Source organism: Gambusia affinis, linkage group LG02 (assembly GCF_019740435.1).
Source record: "Gambusia affinis linkage group LG02, SWU_Gaff_1.0, whole genome shotgun sequence".
Lineage (NCBI taxonomy): Eukaryota > Metazoa > Chordata > Actinopteri > Cyprinodontiformes > Poeciliidae > Gambusia > Gambusia affinis.
In genome coordinates, this window is record NC_057869.1 from 14,890,043 (window position 1) to 14,913,646 (window position 23,604).

The window sequence follows — 23,604 nt, forward strand, 5'->3', positions numbered from 1 at the left end:
TTGCGCTACATAGTACTTGTATAAAACTTGGTGCTCATTTTGGATAAATACATGCACTACAGCACATGGAAGTGAGCAGGACGTTGTACTGCTGAGGTGTTAAACTTATGTCTGCTAAAGATTTAACGCAAAACCAGACACACAAAAGCACACAAAATAAACGTATTCTCTACAAACTACCGTTACAGCTACTGATAATAAGGAACGTATTGTGAATCAGAAACTGAGCGTTCAGAAAATTATTTAATCGAGCTCATCAAAAGTCAAACTTTCATCCAAAGTTCACCCGTCTTTTACTGAAAATATCTATCAAAATCAACAGATTATGAAGAAAACACAATACATTTGTACATCACATATACTGGTTAAAAGTGACTTATATTTAAAAATAAATAAATAAATAAATAAAACAAAAAATATATATATTACCGTGTTTAAATGACATTTAGATGTATAAGTTGCAATTGTTTAGTGTACTGATATTCCACTAGAGGGCAATCTCAGACAATGAAGAGCGACATTAAAGTCGCTGCTCTGACAATGCCCATGTTCAGATAGTCCTTATTTCAGAAGTATTTTGATGCTTGATGATTAAAATTGACCTGCGTGGATTCAAATATTTAAATAACAAAGCACTAAGAGAAGGAACGTATCTGGGCCTGATCCACTGCAATGATTTCGGTTGTGACTGAAGCTAAAAATAAACCCTAAAAAAAGCAAACTCATAAATGTACTTATTACGCGTATCTCAGTCAAAAGACAATTTATTTTAACTAGATGGAGAATTTTCATACTTTAAAATGAGTGTTACTAAATTAAAATCACCGTACATTGCAGTGAGTAATTATTTCCCCCTTGATTTTTTCTGTTTTTGCTTTTTTTCTTTAATGTTACAGATTATAAAACTAATTTTAATATCAGACATAATTATAGTCTGAGATTAGATGTAAAATCCAGTTTCCAATCATGATTTTATCCATTAACAGAGAAAATCTATTAGTTTGGTAATCGATTTTGTTTTACGATCTGAAACATAAATTTAACAACCAAAAAAAAAAAAAAGGAAAAACAGAAAATATCTAAAACTTTTTTTCTGTTTCTTATCTTTATTTAGCAATAAACACACTGTCAAAATATATGCTCTAAATGCTGTATGAAACAAAGATGCAGAATTGTTTTCGTTTAATTTTTAATGTCTGATGTAGCTGCAAGAGAGGAAAGCTCACACTGAGCATCTTAAAGTCTAGGTGGTTTATCACACTGTGGAGGCTGGAAGTCCATGAAACACTTTTCTCAAATTCAGTGGAAGACGACAGCGTCTGCTGGCAAACCAACAGAGTGGCAGAAAGAAGCTCATCCCTGGCTTACATGTGGCTCTGCATCTGTCCACAGAAGATATGGATTAATCCAGCAGAAAGAATAGAAAGGAACCAGGAGGCATCGCTGTGTCAAAACTGGTTCATCCTCACCTTAGAACTGCAGATATTATGATTTTATTATATTTTTGCTAAAACTTCCAGAAAAAGATGACAGTTTCTTACTGGACCAGTACTATCTCTCAACAATTGTCATCTGAAGGTATATAATAAAAAAACAGGTTCAATTCACTCAAATGAAATAAAAGTAATCAATTTAACCCAATCATAATGCAATGTAGCCAGGTTTAGTTGATTATTAAATATCAGTAAGTGATCTGATGTCCAACTCAGCTGACCAGCAGATTTCACAAAATCTTAACTTTGCATCAAACCATTTTTCAGTGACATTTTTATGATTCTTGTCATCCTTTTTCCACCATTTCAATCAGGGCAGAGGTCCAAATAATTTAACAAAACCAGACACAAGTGAGAATATTTTTTCTTTGCATTAACTTTAAATGTAACCTTCATTTCCTGCTGCAGAACAAGGTCGCAACGTTTGACTTAAGAAGGGGGGAGGAGGGGAAGCAATTTCCACTGCATTGTTGCAGAAAGTAAAGTCATCTGCTTCCCTCTTTCCGCTCCTCTGAGTGGGACTGATGTGTGTGAAGGAATCAGAGCAGATATAACTCTCTTTTCCCTTGTTGTCAGCAGTTAACAGCTTGGTGTACTGCTACTCTTTCACTGTGTGTCCTTCTGTACTTCAGTGAGGCCATTTACCGTCCATATACTTTTGGATATATAGCCTGTGTGCGCGTGGATGCAGTAAAGGCGTGAGAAAAGTTTAATTAAATATGTGTTGATGATTAATTGATATAGACGTTACATGGTTTCCATCACATATGAGGGATAAAATCAGAAAAATAAATAAATTTTGGCCTACATTGCATTCAGTTCACTTATATTAAGGACGTCTTGGCATTCGAAGATGGATAACTCTTTTTCTGATTTGTTTTCTGGGATATAAAGTGGAAAACGCCGGTTGTATTTCTTCATGCTGTGTCATGGCATGCCATTTTGTGTGGAAGGCAGTGCGAACTGATCACCCAGCTCCTACTTTGCCCACTTTCTCTCAAAATGGTCCGGAAAGAGTCGCCGAGTTCCTCTGAGACTCTATAAAAAATGGATCAGCACAAGCTCCCTCTTCAACACACTTTCTGTCTGCAGGAGATTAGAAAGAGAGGGAGCACTTAGAGTGAAACACTCTCTTCCTGGTGATCTGTAGTGGAGATGTAATCTTTACACTCGACACAGAGGTGAGTGTTTTACAGCACCAGACAAACCTTTCACTGCAGCAGCTTTTGGATTTATGTTACATTTATTTATTCTCTCATTTGTATATTTCTGTAGAACAGTACCAGCCTCATGAAATAAAACAAGAACAATATAACAAAATAACCTGAAACAAACAAAACAATGAGGTGCCACAGAACAGAGTTCCTTCTCTATAACTACAGGGAACATATGTGATGAAGTTAAAAATACAAAAGCATAATACACAAGATTCTTCACGTGCCATTTCAATCTCAATAAACAGCTTTACTTTGATGAAGAAAAGAAAGTCAGCGGGTATTTTCTGTGCTTTCGGGCGCACTGTTTCTGGTCACACATGCACCAGGCTACATTGAGAGGTAGGAAGGAGGAAGCAGTGCGGGAAGACAGGAGGGTCCCAGGCAGGCAGGAGGCAGGCGGCAGGCGGGCAGGTCACAGCGTGGAGTCCCGGCACAGGACGATCTCCATCTCAGTGCGGTACAGTTTCCCCCTGTCAGCCAGAGCCATGATGCTCTTTTTGTAGTCCACCAGCCCGGTTGAGTCCAAGTCCTGCCAGAAACGACACAGCCAGAGAGAATCACACTGTCTGAGGCGGCAGCTCCATCTCCCTGCTATATCTGGCCTTCAGAAGAGGGATGGATGTGTCAATCAATAGGTGAAGTATTCATTACCATTTTGTTCTTGTCACAGAGGTCCTTCAGCAGAGCATCCAGCTCCTGCTCATCAATGTAGCCATTACCGTCCTGATCAGAGAGAGACGAGGACATCATCGAAAAAAGACGTTCCTTTAGGCTTCACATGTATAAAATCACCCCAAACCCGCTGCTGTCATGTGGATTTTAGCCTAACGAGTTACACGGAACATGTACAAATATGGACCTTGTGTATGGAGACTGAAAAGTGCCAAATTACAAGAGTTTACAGAGTTTGTAGAAAACAAATTACAGCAATTTACAGAGTTATTTTCACACTCCCAAAGAAAGTATTGACCCAGAGTCATAGAAAACTTGAAAGAAGTTGTCTTGACTTCCTGTTTGAAGCAACCAATCAGATGTCAGGGTCTATAAAGGGATAATCAGTCAACGTCGCACTACATCAGCATGTCGCCTGCAGAAAGCAACTAGCAACCAGTGCAGATCACCTCTCTTCGCACGCAGCTCTGCGGTATCTGCAGATAGGTTTTATTTTTAGTACAGTGCCTCTGCCTCCTGTTCAGTCTGCTGCTACACTTCTGATGGCTTAGTTTACCACCTGCCCTGACACCTGCAGCCACATGTTCATTTTTCTGATAATCATGACCAAAATTGGAAGAAATTATCCTTTTGTTCACTAAATGTAAATTCTATTTTTATAATGAAAATTTTCAGTTGCAGGAAAATCCTATTCCTTACCCAACGCATCTCACTGAGACCTGATCTGTACATGGAAAATTACTTTAATATAGCAAATAATGTCCAGCCACTGAAGTTTGGGGCATTTTCTCCCCCCCCCCCCCATTCACTAATGTCCGTTTGGTATCATAACTTATTTTATCACGCTGTGATAAACAGTTGAAGTAGTTACATTCATCTGCTGTGTTTACAAACAAATAATCCCTCAATATACAGCTCTCATAGAACGTCGCTCTTCTGTGAGCTTTGTAACTGCCAGCCGTCTTGATAGGCAGTTGCTATGGAGTTGCTATGACAACAAAAACCAAACCACAAGCTTAGAACTCGCTCTCGCCTCTTTCTTAACTTATAAATAATTTAATTGAGGCATATTTAAGTAATCATATATTAAATATATTACTTCTGTATTTATTTCTAGTTTTAAAAAGTTAATGTTGCATTTAAATATTTACTTCATAAGTTATTTATGTATTGTGACTTGGCACTCTTCACCCTCAATACTTTTGGTGACATAACGAGTCTGATATTTTTAGCAGGGAATAACAGAGATAACATTTGTTTTAAAATGTCTTTATTGAGTAGTTAATGTTGCATTTTATGTTTTATTTTTCTAGGCAATTGCTAATTCATTTAAGTAGAAGTAAATATAAATTTACCTTAATTGTCTATTTCATTATATTTAAAGATTTTAAGTCGTGTAGATTATCATTAAGCCTGTCACAATAAGAAATTAATCAATTAAATTTAGTTCAATAATTTTCATTTTGATTAAAATTTTTTGAAATGGAATTTTGTTTAGAGAGTTCATAATCCATTTTATTATAATTTTGATTGTTTGTGGTTTTTATTTCCTCTTAACTTGTTGTTTTCGGTTGATATGTTTTATTTTGGGTATTTGAAATCTCTTCCAGTTGCAGCATGAAGTGTTCTGTATAAAATTAAAGATCATTGAAGTAGCATTGATAGGCATTATTATATTAACTGAAAATGGATTCAAGACAACAATATTAGCAATGATCGCCATCATTTCTGCCAGAGACAATTTATTGACCCAGAAAATTTGTTATCGTGACATGCCTAATTATTATATATAAACATTAGTGATTTACTTGTTTTATAATTGGAATTTGAACTCCATAGATGATTGCTAAAACTGAACATCTATTCAATCTATACGAAAGAATGCCTCAGTCTTAGAAATAGGTGAAACATGCCAGTTTATAACACAAAATGTGCAAAAATCAACTTTAGAAATGTGAAAATAAGACTGACAGCGATGTGCTTTCATCAACATATACATTAGATAGACTGAAATGAATTTCCCTGGAGAATAAATCCAAATGACCTGATCGTTTGTGTTTCCACAACCCCCATCATGCAGCAACAAGCAGAGAGTGGACAGATGTCCATCGTAAACATGTCTGGTCAGCGATCAGCCTCCACAATCAACAAAAAGTACTGATTTTTGTCAATTTATGTTCAGAAACACGTTTTTCACCTTATCGTAGAAAGTGAAGAGAGAGTCAAACTCCTTAACGGTGAGTCTGATGCCCTGTAAAGTCACACAAAGAGAGAGAAGACAGAATAATTAGAAACCAATGCATATTTCTCGAGAGCGGTAAAAGCCCCAGATCTACCACAGATATTAATCCATGCAGATTATGATAACTGGGACTAGAGTTGAGTTAATCCTCATCAGACTGACTAATCCTCTGTCAAGAGAAATTGTTGATCTGCTCTCACAGTCCAGCACATTCAAATGGGAACAAACAAGATCGTTGAAGAATCCAAATTCAAAGACACAAATGTGTTGGAGGTGCTCAGTCTAAATTATTTCTCCCAGTAATGCTTGATTAAAGTCTATATGGCCAGAGAAATTACACAAGAAAAAAGTGAAAGTAAGTAGAAGCTCACATAAAAACCTAAACTGTGGATTTATTAGTTTTATAGAACAGTCAGTTCAAAAAAATAAGGAAGCAGGATTGACAAAATCAGGAATCCCAATTAACTCTGGAGGTAGACTTCATATTTATTATTAGAATATGAGTCATTTCTTTATTTTCAGTGATACCGTTTACACTAATGTCATTGCAAGCAGATGATGTTCACCAGAAAATATTGATTTATGTTACCTTTACCAGGAGCTGACAGCTACAAGCTGGTTTTTGCTTCCCAAAATAAAAATAGATTCAAAGTATCCGGGTCTTTCACCATTTTTACAATTTTCTATTCCTTTCCAGGATTAGCAGACTAATGTCTCAGCAATATCTGGAGAAACTCATCCCTGCATTTATTTGTAGTCACATTGATTACTGCAACACTGTTTTCACATGTCTGCCTAAAAAAAATAATAATAATCCATCCTCCAGCTGAAGCTGATCCATAACGCTGCTGCTCGGGTTCTGACTAAAACCAGGAAGTTAGAGACACATCACACCAGTTTTAAAGTCCCTACACTGGCACCCTGTAGTACTTTGAAATGCCTTGTTGCTGAAATGTGATATACAAATAAAATTTAATTGATTGATTGACTTTCTGTGGTCTCAGAGAGAAAACCTCCACAAACAGGCAACAAGGACGATCCTGATCTGACGTCAACTTTTTACTTTCAACGCAGAGCAGCTTTCTGACATACAGAGCTCCACCTGCACTAAATGACACCAGGTGTCAAATAAGTTGCATGCTTGTGGTCCTTGGGATGATAATCTCCATTACTGTAATCTAAAAGATTAGTCTACATCAGTGAAGTGCCTTCAGGGAAGCCAGTTCCTCACCAATCACTGGCTTACACCCATAAAAACTCACTTTCGATAATTATTTGGCTCTGCATGCAGTGTTTAGGCCCAGCTACTCTAAGCAGTTTAAATTAGACTAGAATGCAGCAATGAGGGCTGAAGTTTAAACTCTTATTTCAGAAACAAAGCAGATAAAATCACAAAGTTAAAGCCAGCGGATTACTGAGTTCCACATTCGCAACATGAAAGTTTGACGCTGGTTTTCCACTTTGTGTTTCCACCTGGTTTAATCTCCAGTGGCCACTGTGAAGCAGGATTTGTGCCATGCATGAAATGCTAAGGTTGGACAAAATGTGCATGCAGCGTGGCCAAACAAACTGGCTGCGGCTTACTTAACCGGAACAACTGAATACTGACATGGTGGCAGGAAAAGACAGGGATTTAAAAAGCATGCAGCTTTAGGATGTCTTTATATATATTTAAAACAATTTTCCTCAACTCATTTTCTGACTCATTAATTAGGTTTTACTGCTGCCAGTGTGGAGGCAGTTGCCAAAAAGCACTACACTTTAATCTATTTGTGTCTATAGTGTGATGCGCCTTTTGGCAAGGCTCAAAAAGTAAAGCAATGCCAATCTAAAAATGTGGGATCTTAAGAAGATGAGTAACAATAACAATTAAAAGATAAAGCTGAAGCAAAAATGGACAGAAAATAAACCAAAACGTGAATAAAGGCCTTCTGCATCCGGCTAATAATTAAACATCTATGATTAAGGATTGGATTTGTGCACTAGACTGTTTTTATGACTTTTAAAAGTAAACAAAAGTGACAAAAGAAAGCCAGCTAAAAGACATTGACAGTGATTTTAAAAATAAAACTATCGTAAAGAAAATGAAATCTTCTTTTCAATGATACAGGAAAAACTAAATGTATAATTATGAATCCTTGAAGGAATGAACGTTGTACTTTTTAATTTCTTTTCATCACAAACTTTATATATATATATATATATATATATATATATATATATATATATATATATATATATATATATATATATATATATATATATATATATATATATATATATATATATATATATATATTTATATATACATAATTGGTATTTCATGAGACCAAGTAATGATAACAAAACTGAAATGTAAAAGAGAGAAAAAAATTGTTTTCAAAATGTTTATAAGTAAAAATCTGAAAAGTGTGGCCTGCATTTGTTTTGTCCTTGGGTCAATACCGTCCCTATATTTAGGATTCTGGGCTGGTCTTTGACTAGGCCAGTACTCTGCAACCTTCACAAACCACAGAACCGTTTTTTGCTCTCAATCCAGTTAAATAAAACTTCATCACTGCAAATGTTATATAAGCTTTTACAAGTGCCCACTGTAGAATACTTCTTTCATATAAAATAATTTATATTTTCAGGTTTAAAAATAAATAAAAGTCAAACTTTTATTAAAAGAGTAATGATGCATTTTCCATGATGTTTATATTTGTGGAAATGATCTAAATCATAAAATTGATTGAACTATGTGCTCTTTATAAAAGCACATAGTTTCCATCCTGCTGACAAGAATGGATCTAAAATAAAAAACTGTTGTGAAAATTGGATGCAATTATTAATAAAATACTGCTAAACCTGTTATTATATTTATTTATTAACATTAGTTGGTTCTGAAATTTTTTTAGCCAAAGTTATTAAGAGCCATCAGATTACAAAGTTGTAGTCTTTGCCATTTTAATGCATGAATGTATTTTAATTATATTGTATGTTTTGAGTCTCTGTCCTGCTGGAATATGAACAATATAATGAAATCAAATTCAACGTTTAACTCTGTTTACCAGTTAGCTGACCTCTGAAGGATTGGATTTAATTTAGGGGTATCAGAGTAAAACATGACTAAATCCATATACACAACACACTTTTCAGAATTTTATTTGTAAAAACATTTGAAACCATTTGCTTACACATAAATTATATCGATGTTTGTGGCTGTAATATAACTAGACGTGAAAAGTTCCTAGGTTTTAAATAAACACTCTTGCGATGGACTGTGTTTTAAAGAGAAAGCACTTGAAAGTTGATGTTTTTTGTTTTTTGACGGTGTAATCTCACCTGAAATTTGAGCAGGAAGTTCTCCTGGACCGGCAGAAGCCTGTGGTGAAAAACATAAACCTGTCAGTGTTGATCTGAAGAGCAACTTTCAGAAAGAAGAGCAAATAAAACCGGGAAGTGACGCTCACCTCGCCATCTCAGAGAGGCCCAGCTTACCGTCACCATTCAGGTCAAACATCCTGAGCTACAAAAAAATTAAATTAACAGGGAACTCATCAGAGGAATATGGGGAAATGTTGCAAACATTTGTCATTTGTTCACTGAAGCGGTCGGGTGTGTTCAGCTCACAGATGGCCGACTGACTCTGGTGGCAAACAAAGCAACGTCTCAGCAGTACAGGTGCACTATGTGCAGCAAATGTGATTAATATTTAAGCCTCCACATAATGCTTCATTATGACCAGCAGTTAGCTGTAAATTGTGAATATGGCATCATTAAAGGCCAAAAGGTCAATGCAGATCTTAAAAATAAAAGTATTTTCAGACTTCAGCTTGTGTGGCTGAATCTGAAGCTTTGAGGTTTGTCAGAATACAGCAGCATGATTGATATGTGTTCATGATTTTTTTATATATATGTTTTGTATTTTGAGAGGCCGGTAATGTTGGTTCTTTAAACATTTTAGCTCTCACGATTGTCTGTGTGTACTCGTTGAGCTTCTTGTCATCGTAGTCTCTGTTGGCCTTCTTCAGCAGGTCCGACAGGAAACCCTGAGACGAGAAATAAACCAAAGATGAGAGGACTCTAAACGTTTTCATCTGACTGCAATCATGGAGGAAATCAGAGGAAATGAAATGTAGGAAGTACTCTTTATTTTCTTTTTTACATAAAAGTACAGAAGTGTGAAATATCTTTTAACATTTACACCAACGGCATGACAACAAGGCTTATTATTGTCATCTAATTATACACATGCATAAAGATGTGAGGACTCATCACTGCCTTTAATTGTCTTCATAAATTTGTCCATATCTACAGAACTTTGAGTTCAATCAGTTTTTCTTGTATATTTGTTCATTATTAGCTTTTTGCATTTTGATTATCTTCTGTGGTTGATCGGATTTATTATGCTTCCCTGATCCCGATTCTTTTATTGTGTATTTATTCTGTGTTTAAAAGTAATTTTTCCTCAGTTTTGCTCTTCATGCAGCTGCAGTGCATCCATTTAATTACTGTCACCTGTTTCAGGCTCCATTAATCATTCTCACTGCATTTACTGCCCAAATCTGAGTCACTTAAATCCAATTTTCTCTGTACTCATTTATAGACCATTTGCAGATCCATGTGCATGCTTGTTATTTCCATCCATCCATCCATCCATTTTCTGTTCACCCTTGTCCCTAATGGGGTCGGGAGGGTTGCTGGTTCCAATCCCCAGCTACGTTCCGGGTGAGAGGTGGGGTTCACCCTGGACAGGTCGCCAGTCTGTCGCAGGGCAACACAGAGACATACAAGACACACAACCATTCACACACACTCACACCTAGGGAGAATTTAGAGAAACCAATTAAGCTGACAGTCATGTTTTTGGACTGTGTGAGGAAGCCGGAGAACCCGGAGAGAACCCACGCATGCACAGGGAGAACATACAAACTCCATGCAGAAAGACCCCGGGCCGGGAATCAAACCCACTGTGCAGCCCATGCTTGTTATTTATTTATTTATTTATTTATTTATTTATTTATTTATTTATTTATTTATTTATTTATTTACAGTGATACTGAATTACTTCAATTACTTTTAGGTATATATAGAGCTCTGGAAAAAATTAATAGACCACTTAAAATGACCAGTTTCTCTGATTTGACCTTTTTATATTTATATGTTTGAGAAAAATTAAATTTGTTCTTTTGTTCTATGTCTCCGAAATGCCAAGCACAAATGTAGTATTTGTTTGCAGAAACGGGTAAAATAACAAAAAAGATTCAATGCTTTCAGACCTCAAATAAAGCAAAGAAAACAAATTCATATTCCTTTAGAAACAACGATACTAATGTTTAACTCAGGAAGAGTTAAAAATCAATATTTGGTGGAAAAACCAGGAGGTTTTCAGTGCAGTGGGCTTAGTTTTTTCCAGAGTTGTATATATTTTATAAACTTTTACCTCTTATGGTTATTTTTGTGTTATTAATATTCAACACCTCAGATGGAGCAGCTCGTCAGTGAATAAGCAATTTTCCCTTCTGGATCAATAAAGTATATTCTATTCTAAACTCAACATATTTAATCACTCTGTTGCGTTCCCTCCACGGTTTGCTTTGCAATTCAATGTTATTTTACTTTTGTAAACCACATGAAAACATTTCTACATGTCAGCCTTTAAATCAATAAGACTTAACCACAATGGCCTCTATGTACACTCACTGCACAAGACTCCACTGCTGAAGAAAGCAAGTTTTTAAGTTTCGCGACAGAAAATTTGGACACGCCTGCCAAAGCCCGGACTAATATTCTGAACTCTTTGCTGTCATTGCACACAACGTATATATACTGGAAAATATTGTGAGGACATTGAGTGGTTTGTTATCTAACGAACGCACAAAGTGCTCCAAATGCTTGTTGTGTCACCTTGAGCTCATTGGACTCGATGTATCCGCTACGATCAGTGTCATATCTCCGCCAAGCCTGCAGGAGAAGATTTTATGTTTTTAGAGAACATCTCAGTTAACAACTACAAAAAACATAAACATCTATTCAAACTGGAGTATAGCCAAACACTCGTATTGCCTGACTTTGTGTTAATATGGAATTTGTCAAAAGAAGAAAACCTAAAACGCTTGCAGCACTCTCCGACTCCCTCCCCTCCACAGAAAGCTGCAGGACATCCATAATGTATGGCTTTTCTGAGAATAGCTTTAATACACGGAACAGCCTGAACATCCCACCATAAAATCCTCCTAAAAGGAAATAAGTGAAGTGTGTATATGTGTGTGTTTTTTTGTGGAGTGTATGTTCAGTCACAGTGCAGCTTATGTTTCATGGCTCTCCGTTTCCCCTCAGATTACTTTAACATCAAACATACAGCTGAGAAAAAAAAAAGCAAAGTCTGCAAAAAATGCTGCATTTTCATCAGCGTAAACGCTGAAATACTTATTTTGAATTAAGCAAAGTAATACTTTTAGATGTTTTCTTCAAGCTGAGGGTTTTAAACATTAAACATTTGTGAATGTTTGACCCAGAAAACAAGCGTCCAGATGAATGTTGTGGCAGTCCTTCCTGAAATGCCACAACATTAAAACAGACGCCCCAACTTGGCACGGAAACTGTAGGAAACATGAGGCAGCTGAACGCGCGTCCCACAGGACAGACTGTCAAGGCGAAGCTCGCTGGAGGCGCTTGTGAGGAAATTTCACAGTTCAGTAAGGTTTATCAGATATTCAGTGAACAACTCAGGAAACAGAAGACCTCCAACTGAGAACAAACGTGGCTAATTCTTACAGTCACTGAGCATGAAAAGGTTGACTGAGCACATCTACTGTAAGGAGTTACGCAAGAACAGTTTTCAACGTTCAAGGCAAGGGACACGGATGTGAAAATGTACCAACTTACATCCATGAATTCAGCACTGGATCTCACAAACTCTCTGAAACAGATCAGGAAGTTTTCCTCCGTCGGCAGAATCTGGACCAGCTGCACAAGAACAATTTGATGCGTTTACTTAAAAAGCCACTGTTTGCTGGGCGGATAAAAAGACTTGTTAAGAAAAAGAAACAGCAGTAAATGACCTGGTCTCACCTCAGACATCTCAATTCTACCGTCAGAGTTCTTGTCAAAATTTGCCATGAACTCCTTCAACTTCTCCTTGAACAAAGCGTGTGAGGGATCCTGCAATGACATGAAAACCGTTTTCAGTTTGCTCATATTTTGGCTTTGCATGTACAAAACCAAACTTCAGTACTAATAACGATAAATGTATGCATCTTAAATAAAAAATGTCCCTACATTGTACAAAAAAAATCTTCTTTTTTTTTGCTGTTTCACATTAATCAGATGAAACTTCTTCTGTTTTTGATCAGTTAGGCTTATCAAAATTATTTATATTTGCTAAATACCAGAATAATGAGGTGGGATTTCTTTTTTTCTTTAGACATTTTTATTAATTTCATTAGGGAGAACAATGAAAACACTAAGATTACTATCTCTTTAAACAATTTGATGATGCCATTGCTATATTTTCATCCATTTTCTGTACATCCTCGTCCCTAGTGGGGTCGCGGCTATTTTTTCTTTGTGATATTATAAATCAAAAACACAAGTGTTAGAAATAAGTGCATAAAAATACAAAAGAAAAGAGGGGAAAATAGAAAAAGAGTCCAGTGTAGTACTTGGGTATTTGTAGTGTTTGTATAGAGGAAAAAATAAGATAGTGTTAAAATAACGTTACTACTATTAAAAAAACAAATAAATAATAATAAAACAATAGCAATATTAGTGATAGTAAACTGAAGCTGTCTGTCTTCAGGTAGAACATTGAAAACACTAAGATTCCCATCTCTTTAAACAATTTGATGTTGATGCTGCTACTGTTGAGCAGCTAATTAACATGTTTTGTTGTAAATGTGGCCATCAACCCAGGAACAAAAGCACCAGGCCTTGTGAAAATGCTGACTAAAACAGCCTCTGTACAAACACAGGCTATAGAGCCAATCAGACAGGAAGAGGCCATTTCTCCAAAAAGTCACATATAAAATCAAATTAATGTTTGTAGTTCACACAGGGGCAAAAACCTTAATTTTCAGAGCTATATCCTGTGTGATGAAACTAAAATTGAAGTATTTGGCAATAACAAGTATTGTTACATTTAAAGAAGAGAGACGTTCAGAAACCTGAGAATAAAATCCCAACTGTGAAGTAGGTAGCTGTATTATGTTGCAAGAGAGACTGGTGCGCTTTCTAAAAATTTTATAATTGAAGCAACTTACTTAAAGCTGGGAGAAAAGTATGTCTAGACAATGACTCTAAGCATACCGCAGTCATCCATGTTTTGAGTGGCCCTTATCTCAGCCCCATAAAAAATTTGTCTACAGGGATGAAAAGTTTATGCAAGCAAAAACACCATTTCAGTCAGAAAAAAATGGGTCAAAAATTACAACAAAATATTGAGAAGCTTGAAGAAGAATTATTGAAACTATCTGACCCAAACCAGACAGTTTAAAATGCAATAAACAACAAACCTCTGACATGAAGCAGAGTCTAAAAAGTACATTTTCATTCTGGTTAGCAAATAAAAATAATTGATGCAATAGGTGTGACATGGACACTACATTAGTTTCACCTGCAGAGTGTTAGCGTTTACTAGGCAGGATTATGACAGAAGGGAGAAAAACACCCACCACACCGGCTCCTCGCCTCGCAGTCTCCAGCTCTGTGAAGAAGCTCTCCAGCTCCTTCCCCTCTATGTAGCCGTTTCCTTCAGAGCACCAGAGGAGCGAGATTAGTTTGGCACAACTGACGTCACGATGCTTTTAAGTCACTTTAAGCTTTGTTGACCGTTCAGAAGTTTGATTAAAGTTTAATAAGCACTGAGGGTCTTTAAGTTTTGAAGCAGTTGCCAAACCTCGAGTACTGGTCCAGCCTCAAGTCCTCTGTGATTAAACAGAAATAATCAGTTTATAAACGAATTTGGAGTACACTCCTTGTTAAAGCTGTTCTTATTTCTTACAGTTGATTAGTCTGGAGGCCCAAATAATGCCTAAAGTGGATCCCAGAGCTCCACAACTGCGGGAAAAAAGATTACCATACATCTAAACAATCTTCAATTATTTAAAATTGAGTTTTGTTAACTGGTCGTAACAAGGTCGAATGGATAAAATATCTTAATTTACATATCCATATCCAGTTGTAAAGTGGATTTATCCGTAAGTGAGCTCCAGCTGGGACAAACAAACTCCACCAGAGTGAAGTGGCATTGGAGTGTAAGCAGAATAATGAGCATCTTCTTGCCTAAAAGGGCAATCAGACTGATGCTTACTGGAGCATCCTGTCCCTCACTCTGCATTGCACCACTTACAATGCCCACATTTTAGAAAATAATTTAGTTTGTCTTGAGGTCACAGGTTATACAAGACGTTCTGTGGTCCTTTTTAATCATGAGAGCGAGTCCCACCTGTCACCAGTCTAAACACGGGAAAGGGGATTTAGTGCAATTCAATATTTAACAGGAGACGTAGATAAACTGTTGTCCCAATTCAAAGGAAAACATAAACATACTGAACTAAATGCAGGGACGTGTCCCATGACTTATTCATCTTTTAATCTCTTATCCACTCGTTTCTTTTTTATCGTTCCTCCCAGCTCTGTTTGCGCGGTACATCTGATTGGTGCCACCGGCTGTGCGCATGTGAACTGGTGTTTCAGACAAACCAGAGCGAAAACTAAAAAAAAAACTGTTTTTTAAGTCAGTATCAAGTTTTTCATGTCATTATTCATTCATCCAACTAGAAATTTATCAACAATAACAGAGAGGACACTGGGAAGTATTTCCTAAATCAAGAACTTATTTAAAAAACACAATTCCTGCATAACAGTATTTTTACTTTTTTAGTTACTTCTGTGTTAACCTGCTAATATCAACATAATGGAACTACCAGTTAGTACAAAAATTACAACACATCAAAAGAGGACTGTGTTGAATAAAATGACACTTTGGGTTATTTTCACAACAAAGCTTCTCTGTTCAGTTCAATTTCTCTGCTATCTAATTTGATTTAACATACAATGATTTTAGTGACCACAATAACCAGTAATATGACCACTAAGAGCTAATAAGATCATACTTCTAGACCCATGGCATCACCTGAAAAACAAAATCACTCCAGTGCAGCAGGAGGTTCTGGGTTGGAAAATGAAGCACGCCATTCATTTATAGGCAGCTCCTGATGAGGATCTGCGAAAAGCTGTGGATCATCCATGTCCACAGATGTGAATCGTAAAAACTAAAAATAAAAAGCTGAAGCGAAGGGGGAACCTGTCATATGTACGGTTGTTCAAACCAGTGTTTCCCAATTCCAGTCCTCGGGGCCCCCCTGCCTGCATGTTTTAGATGTGCCTCTATACCAGAACAGCTGATTCAAATGATTGCATGACATCTTCTGCAGCCACCAAGTACTGCAGGAGCCTGTTAATCACCCAAAGATTCAGTCCAGGTGTGTGGCAGAAGGGAAACACCTAAACATGCAGGCAGGGGGGCCCCGAGGACTGGAATTGGGAACCACTGGTTCAAACTACCAGCATCATAAGTGTCAGTAGGTGTGGCCCTAGCACAGGGGTGGGCAACTCCAGGCCTCAAGGGCCGGTTTCCTGCAACTTTTAGCTGCATCTCTACTTCAATACACCTGAGTCAAATAATGAGGTCATTAGCAGGACTCTAGAAAACTTGACTGCACTTGGGAGGTGATTCAGCTGCTGGATTCAGGTGTGTTGGATTCAGGTGTGTTGGATTCAGCTGTGTTGGATTCAGCTGTGTTGGATTCAGCTGCTGGATTCAGCTGTGTTGGATTCAGCTGTGTTGGATTCAGCTGTGTTGGATTCAGCTGTGTTGGATTCAGGTGTTTTGGATTCAGGTGTTTTGGATTCAGCTGTGTTGGATTCAGGTGTGTTGGATTCAGGTGTGTTGGATTCAGGTGTGTTGGATTCAGCTGTGTTGGATTCAGCTGTGTTGGATTCAGGTGTTTTGGATTCAGGTGTTTTGGATTCAGCTGTGTTGGATCAGGGAGACAATGTAAGAGTTGCAGGACCACCCCTGCCCTAGCAGAGAACAGTTACTTCCCAACGCAGCGTTTTCAATAACTGGAGATACTACAATAAAACATTAGACGTTTTTTAAAGCTACTTATCTTATCTGCTTATCTCAATTCTCATAAGTACAAATACTGGTGGAATTATAAATAATGGCTCAAATTTTATATTTTTCAGTAAGAATTTATTTCTCTCTTTAAAGGCGAGCCATTATGTTTCCTTGAACAGATTAGGCTCGGTCTACAACATGTTCATTACATTATTTTCTTACAAAATCATTTCTAGATAACTAGAGTTCAGTCTTGTCAGTTCTGCCTATTTAGAGGTCGTTTTAGGGCCTCTTGTCACTTTAAATCCAAATAAGTTGCTGCTGGTCACATCGCTGTTTACATTCGCATTATACAGCTATAGATCTTTGAAAAGCAGAAGTGGGGCCTCCTGTGCGACCAACAAGAATGCAACTAGAATTTTCTGGATGGCAGGTCAACAACAGCACTTTTGACTTTTCCAGCAGCCATTGTACAATATGTAGAGTAGAAAAAAACCCAGCTGATTAAATGTGATGGAACTCTGCTTGGGTTGCTAGGTGATAGGCGGGGCTTTGCTGTGGTTGCTAGGTAACGGTACAGTCCCCATCGATGGGAATTAATCAAGAGGTTTTTGAAACAGTTCATATTCCAAAAAATCATTAACTTATTGATGCAAATGGAAGCATAAAAATTTGCAAAAAGTGAATTTTGCAGACTTTTACATTCTGTTTATCTCAAAATAAATGAACACATTTGATTTGTCTTTGGTTGTATTTCTATACGTTTGAAAAAGAACTAATTATCTGTCATAAATCTGATAAAGCATGTTCATCCAGAACCCCAGAGAAATAGCTGTGCTCTCAGTTCATTGGTGGTTAGTGCCAGAGTTTAGTTGGGATCTAAATCTCAGCTGTCACATGGAGCGCACCACTGCACACTGAGCAGATGAAGTCCCTTTCCCCTCCATAACATTTTCAAACCCGGCTCAACTTCTGATTGCTCAACAGCACCGTGGGACCATGTCAGCTGTCCAGCACATAATGGCAGAAAATGACATAAAGGCTCATGTGACTGACTGAGTGTTTCATTGCTGCATGAAATAATGCTGCAGGATTTGCTTCAGCTGTTAAGACGCAACTCATTTGTGAGATTAAAATATGTTTCAGATTTTGAGAGATTCGCTTTAAAGGTCAGGTATCGCTTTGAACATCTTTTCTTTTATTCATTATGTGGAATGCTCTGATGTTTATCTATCAGAGCATTCATTAACTATGAACAAAATGTCTCCAAATAAGCGGGTTGAATTCCTGTTCAGGATTTAACATCATGGATGGACACAGCTGTAAGTTTTCTCAGGATAGTTCCATTAAGATCTGATTATCCAAGGAGGTCAGAGGCGCCAAGGTTAACCAGTAGAGGAAGCACAGATCCAAACCTTCAAACACCATTATGAAGGATATCCATCCGTCCGTCCGTCTGTCCATCCAACCATAAATTCATCCAACCATGAAATAAAATGACATCAGACTTATATAGTTGGGTTAGTAGGACACTCAAAGACAGTCATTTCCATTCACACACTGATGACAGCAAGCTACTGGATAGTAGCCACAGACATCCACCCACACATCCATCCATCCATCCACCCACACATCCATCCATCCATCCATCCATCCACTCATCCATCCATCCATCCATCCACCCATCCATCCATCCATCCATCCATCCATCCATCCATCCACTCATCCATCCATCCATCCATCCACTCATCCATCCATCCACCCATCCATCCACTCATCCATCCATCCATCCATCCATCCATCCATCCATCCATCCATCCATCCATCCATCCATTCATCCATCCATCCACTCATCCATCCATCCATCCATCCATCCATCCACTCATCCATCCATCCATCCACTCATCCATCATCCACTCATCCATCCATCCATCCATCCACTCATCCATCCATCCATCCATCCATCCATCCATCCATCCATCCATCCATCCACTCATCCATCCATCCATCCATCCATCCACTCATCCATCCATCCATCCATCCATCCACTCATCCATCCATCCATCCATCCATCCATCCACTCATCCATCCATCCATCCATCCATCCATCCACTCATCCATCCATCCATCCATCCACCATCCATCCATCCATCCATCCATCCATCCACCATCCATCCATCCATCCATCCATCCATCCATCCATCCATCCATCCATCCATCCATCCATCCACCATCCATCCATCCATCCATCCACCATCCATCCATCCATCCATCCACCATCCATCCATCCATCCATCCATCCATCCATCCATCCATCCATCCATCCACCCATACATCCATCCATCCATCCACCCACACATCCATCCATCCATCCATCCACTCATCCATCCATCCATCCATCCATCCATCCACTCATCCATCCATCCACCCACTCATCCATCCATCCATCCACCCACTCATCCATCCATCCATCCACCCACTCATCCATCCATCCATCCACCCACACATCCATCCATCCATCCATCCATCCATCCATCCATCCATCCATCCATCCATCCATCCATCCATCCATCCATCCATCCATCCATCCATCCATCCATCCATCCATCCATCCATCCATCCATCCATCCATCCACTCATCCATCCATCCATCCATCCACCCACTCATCCATCCATCCACCCACTCATCCATCCATCCACCCACTCATCCATCCATCCACCCACACATCCATCCATCCATCCATCCATCCATCCATCCATCCATCCATCCATCCACCCACTCATCCATCCATCCATCCACCCACACATCCATCCATCCATCCATCCACACATCCATCCATCCATCCACCCACACATCCATCCATCCATCCATCCATCCATCCATCCACCCACACATCCATCCATCCACCCACACATCCATCCATCCACCCACACATCCATCCATCCATCCATCCACTCATCCATCCATCCATCCACCCACTCATCCATCCATCCATCCACCCACACATCCATCCATCCATCCATCCACTCATCCATCCATCCATCCATCCACCCACTCATCCATCCATCCACCCACTCATCCATCCATCCACCCACTCATCCATCCATCCACCCACACATCCACTCATCCATCCATCCACCCACTCATCCATCCATCCATCCACCCACTCATCCATCCATCCATCCACCCACTCATCCATCCATCCATCCATCCATCCATCCATCCATCCATCCACCCACTCATCCATCCATCCACTCATCCATCCATCCATCCACTCATCCATCCATCCACTCATCCACCCACTCATCCATCCATCCACCCATCCATCCACTCATTTATCCACCCATCCACCCACTCATCCATCCACCCATCCATCCACTCATCCATCCATCCATCCATCCATCCATCCATCCATCCATCCATCCATATGTTAAGCCTGGCCTCTGTTAGTATGTCTACCAAATTAAAAATAAATATTTCTGATTTTAAACAGTAAGTAATGGACTGGGAACTTACTGTAAATTACTGTGTGGAAAACATGAACTGATATTAACATGAAAAATGTTAATATTAATAACTGTTGTCAGTCCTTTTCCTAAAATATGCACAATGGTCGAGACAAACCAGTAGGAAAACTGGGATAAACCAGAACATAATATGTACTTGAATGCCATCAGGCTATGTCATTTGATGAGAAAATCTGTTGAGCTTATATGGACCAGTTTGAAAAGGGTTTAACTGTAAAGGTCATGGGATCTTCTCAATGGCATCCAGAATAATCCTTACCAAAGTTGCTCTATGGAAATCGGTTAAGCTGGAATGACTTGCAGCAGCAGAGAGAAACAATGGTGGAGCTCTGCAGTCATTCAGAATAAATATGCTACAAGTAGTCAGGAAAGAAGGACATCCACAAAACAACAAACGCATCACTTTGTATGAGAATTTCTCATTTAGCATTTAGATTTTTGGTTGAATTTCTGAACCAAGTCCACTGATTTGATGGTTTGGCTGCTGTGTGCTTTATTGTCATAATCAGGGATGCTTCCAGAACCATTTCAATGAGACACCCAGTGGTAGTTTTCAACACAAAACTAAGACAGAACAACAGGGTTTTGATTCAGGTATGTTGTAAATTACATCTGTAAAAAAAAAAAAAAAAAAAAAAGGTAATAAACCTGATAAGACGTAAATTGACGTTTTCAACATAAATAACATGATTTGATATGTTAGAATATGCTTTTTCAGACCTAGAGAAATCTGTGGCACATTCTTTAAAAAATAAAAACAAAAAATACATCTTCAGATTTATGACTTTAACTAGTAATATGTCACCTTGGTATTACTGATGGGTAGAGCCAGGAGTGAAAGCAGAAAATCAAAGCCAGGCACCAAGACAAAACATAAAGCATTTAAATAAATAAATAAATAAATAAATAAATAAATAAATAAATAAATAAATAAAGCTACATTATCAATAAATATATAAATTCATCCCTGTCTCCTCCTCTAAGAATGCACACATACAAAGATTATGCATATATTTATTTTTCTCTGTTCATAAACGCTTAAATAAATTGGATAGTTGTGTTCTTGTGTTTGTGAATTTAATACAGCAAAACCAAAACTGCATCTTTGTACTGTTGACTCATAAATAGTGATCTTCCACTACAAATTAAAAGCAAGTGGCTTTCCTTGTTCACATAATAAGTACTACTATTATTAAAAGAACAATCCAGTTAACGTACACCAGTTTATAGCCAGTAATGTTCAAAAAGATTCAATCAAAGATTTTAAAAAACTGTTTCACTCTTATGTCCTCCCAACGTCTCTGCCTCTATTTTCTGCTTTCTCTCCTCCTCCTGCATCCTTTTTTCTCCCTCCTTTATCTTTTCATCTTTTAGCATTTATCTCTTCAGCTAGCCTCTCCATCATCTTTAAAAATGAATACGTTGCATGATTTGCAATAGATTCATGTTTATACATGCTACATAGCATCAACTTCAAACTTACTTAAATTAATACTGCATCTCATTCTGTTTTTTAATCTATTAGTAATGATGCCGTAAAAGATTGTAATTTAACAATTCACTATGTAAAACAATACGAACCAAATATATCCTAATTGCTCTAATTGATTGGCAGCTGCCTTCACTGACCGTCTGTGTCAAAATGTTTCCAGATGTCGATGAACTGCGCCGCGGTGAGCTCGGCCAGGTGCAGGTGGGGCAGCTGCTCCGCCTGAGTTGCCATCTCTTCAGGTTCTCCCTCCTTTGGGTGGTCTGTGGTACTTAGAGGTAAACTTTTCCCGGTGCAGAGCTCCTCAGATCTGTGAGCGGCTCCTCTTCAGCCCGAGCTTTTTAAACCACCCGCTGGCGGAGCGCGCTTCTCCTGCCCGCCACACGGGGGCGCAGCAGCCAATACGGCGAGGGAGAGGACAGTAGGCAGAAAAATGCGCTCCTATTGCGTTTTTTTGATGCATCAACCTATCATCAACCGTTTAAAAGAAAATTAGATTAAGCAATTTAATCTGCAAAGGACCTAAAAGGATCAACCCTGATATTCCTAATCCCTCATCTCTCCGCAAGGGGATGAATCTGAAATTTAAAATTAATTAAATTTTACGATTCGTGGAATGTTATAATCTGAAAGTTATGTTTGAAATATTTAACTACCCCGGCGTATTGTAAAGAGAAAAAAATGAGTATATTTGCAAGAAAAAACTTTCAATAAATTTTTGGCTCAGGAATTTACAAGTCTTTGCTACAGATTAATATCAAAATTTATGACTTTGTTTTTTATCTAATTTTCTACTTTTTGAAATCAGAAACTTCCACGTTATCTCTAGAAAAAATTTGAGTTTAGTCTCCAAATTTCTGAGGGAATTTTTTTAACAATTGTTTTACTTTTGGAGCTCGGGAATGTCCTGTTTTGTTCCATAAAATTTCATAAATTAGTCTAAAAATCTAAAAATGTCTGGGATAATTTTTCTTGTAAATATTTGACTTCTGGAGCTCAGAAATTTTTCCACTACTTTTAGAAAATTTCTTAGATAAATCTCAAAATTTTCTCTTTTTTTTTCTAGCTATTTTTTTATATTTGGAGCTCAAAAATTTCCTTGTTTCTTCCAGAAAAATTCAGAATTCAAAAAGTAAAAAAATTTACAAGAAAAATTAACATTTTGAGATTAATCTCACAAATTTTCTAGAAAAACTTGGAAATGTTATAAAATTTCCAAAAGTCAAAATGTTTTGACAACTAGAACTCTGAGATTTCCCATTTCTTTCAAGAAAATTTCTAAGATTAATCTCAACATGTCTGAGGTTTTTAGCAAAAACATACTCCTTTTTCTATCTTTGGCCCTAATATGCCGTTGTTCCTAATAGCATATAACCAGCACATTAATAAAATATTTATTACAAGAAATAGCATTTATAATTAGAGAGGATCAACAATTTTTGAAACATCCAAATTAATAATAGAAAATAAAAGTCAGAACTAAATAAATGGAACATTGTCTTTTTCTATTTGAGGAAGAAATCTGTGGAAAAATCAGTCTAAAGAAACTATAGAGTAGGTAAATTTTTATGAAAATAATACAATATAATATTCCATTGAGGTATAATGAAGTATATTGGCTCAGATGTGTCCATATGGATGGTTGACTGATGTTTTAGCAAACTGACTGTTGAATATTGCATGGACTAAATAAAAAAAATTTTTCTCACCTTCTGTTTTCATTCAAAACTTTTGTTTATATCAAGATGTGACATGTTCATTTGAAACTCTAAATGAATAAAATAGATAAATTATACATCTCCTGTTTTAGGGAGCATATGTAAGAGGAAAATAACACATTTATTGTGATATTGATG

At 37.6% G+C, this 23,604-nt stretch overlaps 1 protein-coding gene across 1 annotated transcript; it reads right to left on the reverse strand.

The window, feature by feature from the left end:
- Positions 1 to 2,699: 2,699 nt before the first annotated feature.
- On the reverse strand, positions 2,700 to 22,175 carry LOC122843296 (calretinin-like). The gene is made up of 11 exons (XM_044137949.1): positions 21,889 to 22,175; positions 14,279 to 14,355; positions 12,681 to 12,770; positions 12,495 to 12,575; positions 11,514 to 11,570; positions 9,578 to 9,655; positions 9,077 to 9,132; positions 8,949 to 8,988; positions 5,580 to 5,633; positions 3,362 to 3,433; positions 2,700 to 3,239 (listed from the first exon to the last, which is right to left on the reverse strand). The coding sequence occupies exons 1-11, from the start codon at positions 21,980 to 21,982 to the stop codon at positions 3,123 to 3,125; spliced, it is 816 nt and encodes a 271-aa protein (XP_043993884.1). The 5' UTR covers positions 21,983 to 22,175; the 3' UTR covers positions 2,700 to 3,122.
- Between the last annotated feature and the right edge of the window lie 1,429 nt (positions 22,176 to 23,604).

What these genes read in the sequence shown, in the direction of transcription:
- LOC122843296 (XM_044137949.1), bottom strand. Translation starts at nt 21,982, where the DNA reads ATGGCAACTCAGGCGGAGCAGCTGCCCCACCTGCACCTGGCCGAGCTC. An exon ending in GTAGAATTGAGATGTCTGAG is followed by an intron (nt 12,576 to 12,680) that starts GTGAGACCAGGT and finishes GTTCTTGTGCAG; the next exon opens with CTGGTCCAGATTCTGCCGAC. An exon ending in TCTGTGACAAGAACAAAATG is followed by an intron (nt 3,240 to 3,361) that starts GTAATGAATACT and finishes CGTTTCTGGCAG; the next exon opens with GACTTGGACTCAACCGGGCT.